This window comes from Eurypyga helias, unplaced genomic scaffold (genome assembly GCF_000690775.1).
Source record: "Eurypyga helias isolate BGI_N326 unplaced genomic scaffold, ASM69077v1 scaffold35646, whole genome shotgun sequence".
Lineage (NCBI taxonomy): Eukaryota > Metazoa > Chordata > Aves > Eurypygiformes > Eurypygidae > Eurypyga > Eurypyga helias.
This window is the reverse complement of record NW_010257862.1, coordinates 3,469-6,217: the sequence shown is the minus strand read 5'-3', so window position 1 is coordinate 6,217 and position 2,749 is coordinate 3,469. Positions and strand designations below refer to the sequence as shown.

Below are 2,749 nucleotides of genomic sequence, written 5' to 3'. Positions count from 1 at the left end.
GGATACGGTACCTCTCACTTGTAACCCCAATTAAGGAATCTCCGTTGACCTCCAGAATCTGGTCTCCTGGCTGCAGGCGCCCTAGAAAAGAAAAACTAATGGCTAGAAACTGCAGAAAATACAGCTTGAAGGGACTGGGAGAGGTTGGGCAGTTCCTCCCTTTGCCCAGAGACAGGATGAAATATGCATAGGTCATTCCTGAGATGCTCATCCAACCTGTTTTTCAAGATGTCCATAGATGAAGTTTCTGCAGCCGCCCTGAACAACCGGTGCCAACGTCACAGCACTGCTGCTGTAGGAAGTTACAACAGTAAATGCAAAAAAAAAAAAAAAGCAATAAAGCTTTTACTTAACTCAATTTGAGGTCACGTAGAAAACCATGAGTGGCACCTCCACCTGTTCTGGATTTATTTTTCTTTATTAGATGGAAAATCATGTTGTAACATTGGAAAAAAAAGAAAAAAAACCCCAAACTCAAAACAACACAAACCACACAACAAAACCTTTCTGGCTTAAGCTATGAGAGGTGAACTCTGCAGAGCCCTGCCTAATACCAACTTATTTGAAGATACTCAGAATGAAATCAGTGGCCCAGAGCAGAGCTGAATTTGGAAAAGGAACTCAGGTAATTTTGGGACTTCAGGCAGCGAGTGGCTTGTGGCAAAGGACAGGCAGCCAAGTGAAGTTCTTTGTGTGGTAGGGATGGATCCTGCTTTAAAGACATGAAGCAATCAGGTATGTGCTGAGAACCCAAGACAAGGCTGCCATTGGATATTAAAACAATTGCCACAGTAAAAAATAACCCCACTGCTAGAAAATCTGGGAAAACACACCTGAAATGTCTAATAAGGCAACACATAAAATAAATACACTGTATTCTGGCTTTTCTCAGACAATGCGGTACTCTGCGCTATGTTTAACTCACCATCTGCATAAGCAACGCCCCCTGGAAGGATCCTCTTGACGTAAACTCCATATTCTTCTCCACTGAGCTCTTTGATGCCACCAATTACCTTAATACCTGGAGGAAGAGGAGCGCCCATGAGACAAAGGCAGAAGAATCACAGTTTCCATGGGCCATCTCAGAGGGACGCAGCCTTGGGTACAGCTCCCGGGCACCATGGCACCACCTGACACCCCTTTTAAAAACCACTTGTGGAAAGTCCCATGTATCCCCCACACTATGCAAGCAGCAGCAGAAGCAATAGGATGCGGCCGCTGACACAACGACTAAAGGCATCTGATAGCACCTGCTTGGAGCAACAGCCACGGAGACCAAACTTCCAAGAAAGGCATAGGCAAGAAGCAACCACTTTCTCCAACCCAATTTCATAGACCCACAGACTGGTTTGGGTTGGAAGGGACCCATAAAAGCCATCTGGTTCAACTTCCCTGCCATGATCAGGGACATCTTCAACTCAATCAGGTTGCTCAGTGCCCCATCCAACCTGACCGTGAATGTTTCCAAGGATGGGGCATCGACCACCTCTCTGGGCAACCTGTGCCAGGGTCAAACCACCCTCAGCATAAAAAAATCTTCCTTATATCTAGTCTGCATCTCCCCTCTTCTAGTTTAAACTCATTACCCCTTGTCCTGCCCCTACCTGACCTTGTAAAGAGTCCCCCCCAGCTTTCTTGTAGCCCCTCCAGGCACTGGAAGGTGCTATAAGGTCTCCCTGGAGCCTCCTCTGCTCCAGGCTGAACACCCCCAACTCTCCCAGCCTGTCCCCATAGCAGAGGGGCTCCAGCCCTCTAAGCATCTTCATGGCCTCCTCTGGACTGGCTCCAAAATGTCCAAGTTCATAGAATCATAGGCTCCTTTAGGTTGGAAAAGACCATTAAGATCATCAGCTCCAACCTTCCCTCTCTGATGGGAAAGGATCCTATTCTGCTGTGGATGCCTCAGCCTGTGCTCACATCTCTGTTAAGACTTGCCATAGGAAACACAACTGGGGACAAATGTTTCTTCAAGGTGCAATATCTGGACAAGCTCGAGGTTCAGTACAGTGGTGAGAACATCCCAGCTGCAAGATCTCCTGCCTGCCAGGCCCCAGCAGCACCTCCACCACAGCCTGTGAAGATGCCACCAACAGCAGAGCTGTGCATCAGAAGCCACCCGAAGAGCAACCACATTTTATCAGCATTTGGCCCTATGAGGAGCAGTCAAGAGGCAGGAGACGGGGTGCAGAGATGACCTTCGGTGCAGCTCCAAAACCCCCTGTTGCAGCACCTTGGCAAAGGGCTCATGCTCTGCACAGGCACCTCGCCATCCACAGGACCTGTCCCTGCTGGTATGTGTAAGCTGGCTGGCAGGAAAAGGCGTAAGAGACTTATTTGCCCAGGGATCATTAAGTTGTGCTTTGAAGATCCAGGCTGTGGACAGAAGGATTAAAAAGCCCAGCTTTAATCAACAAATCTCCCCCAAGAGCTGATGATCAGGCATTTTGCTGCTCTGGACAGGAGGGCACACTGAGGACAGGCAGCACCGTAGAGAGGGACACTGCCAGCCTGGAGCCAGCTCTATCCTCTGGCTGCTCTGAGCCTTGGTGAGGTCCTGGGGTACACCTCAGGAACACCTCCCTCCAGGGGAGCAGAGCACAGCAGCTTCCCCAAAACACAAGGCCCCTTTCTGAAACAAGTAGGAGGGAAGAGGAGCGGACCGTGGATCAGGATTACTTGGGACAATGACACTATTTCCATTCCTAGTTCCCTTTTATAACCCAAGCTCTGCTCTGAAGACCCTCACAGT

General features: G+C 49.1%; 1 protein-coding gene across 1 annotated transcript in view; it reads right to left on the bottom strand.

Annotated features, from left to right (window-relative positions):
• Positions 1-1,043, bottom strand: part of LOC104511533 (disks large homolog 2-like) — a gene marked incomplete at its 3' end in the record, with an annotated part of 12,784 nt that extends 11,741 nt beyond the window's left edge. Inside the window, exons 1-2 of the mRNA XM_010154186.1 lie at positions 926-1,043; positions 12-81 (exon numbers count right to left, since the gene is read on the bottom strand). Coding sequence (XP_010152488.1) covers positions 12-81; positions 926-1,043 — 188 coding nt within the window. The remainder of the gene's footprint in view (positions 1-11; positions 82-925) is intronic.
• Between the last annotated feature and the right edge of the window lie 1,706 nt (positions 1,044-2,749).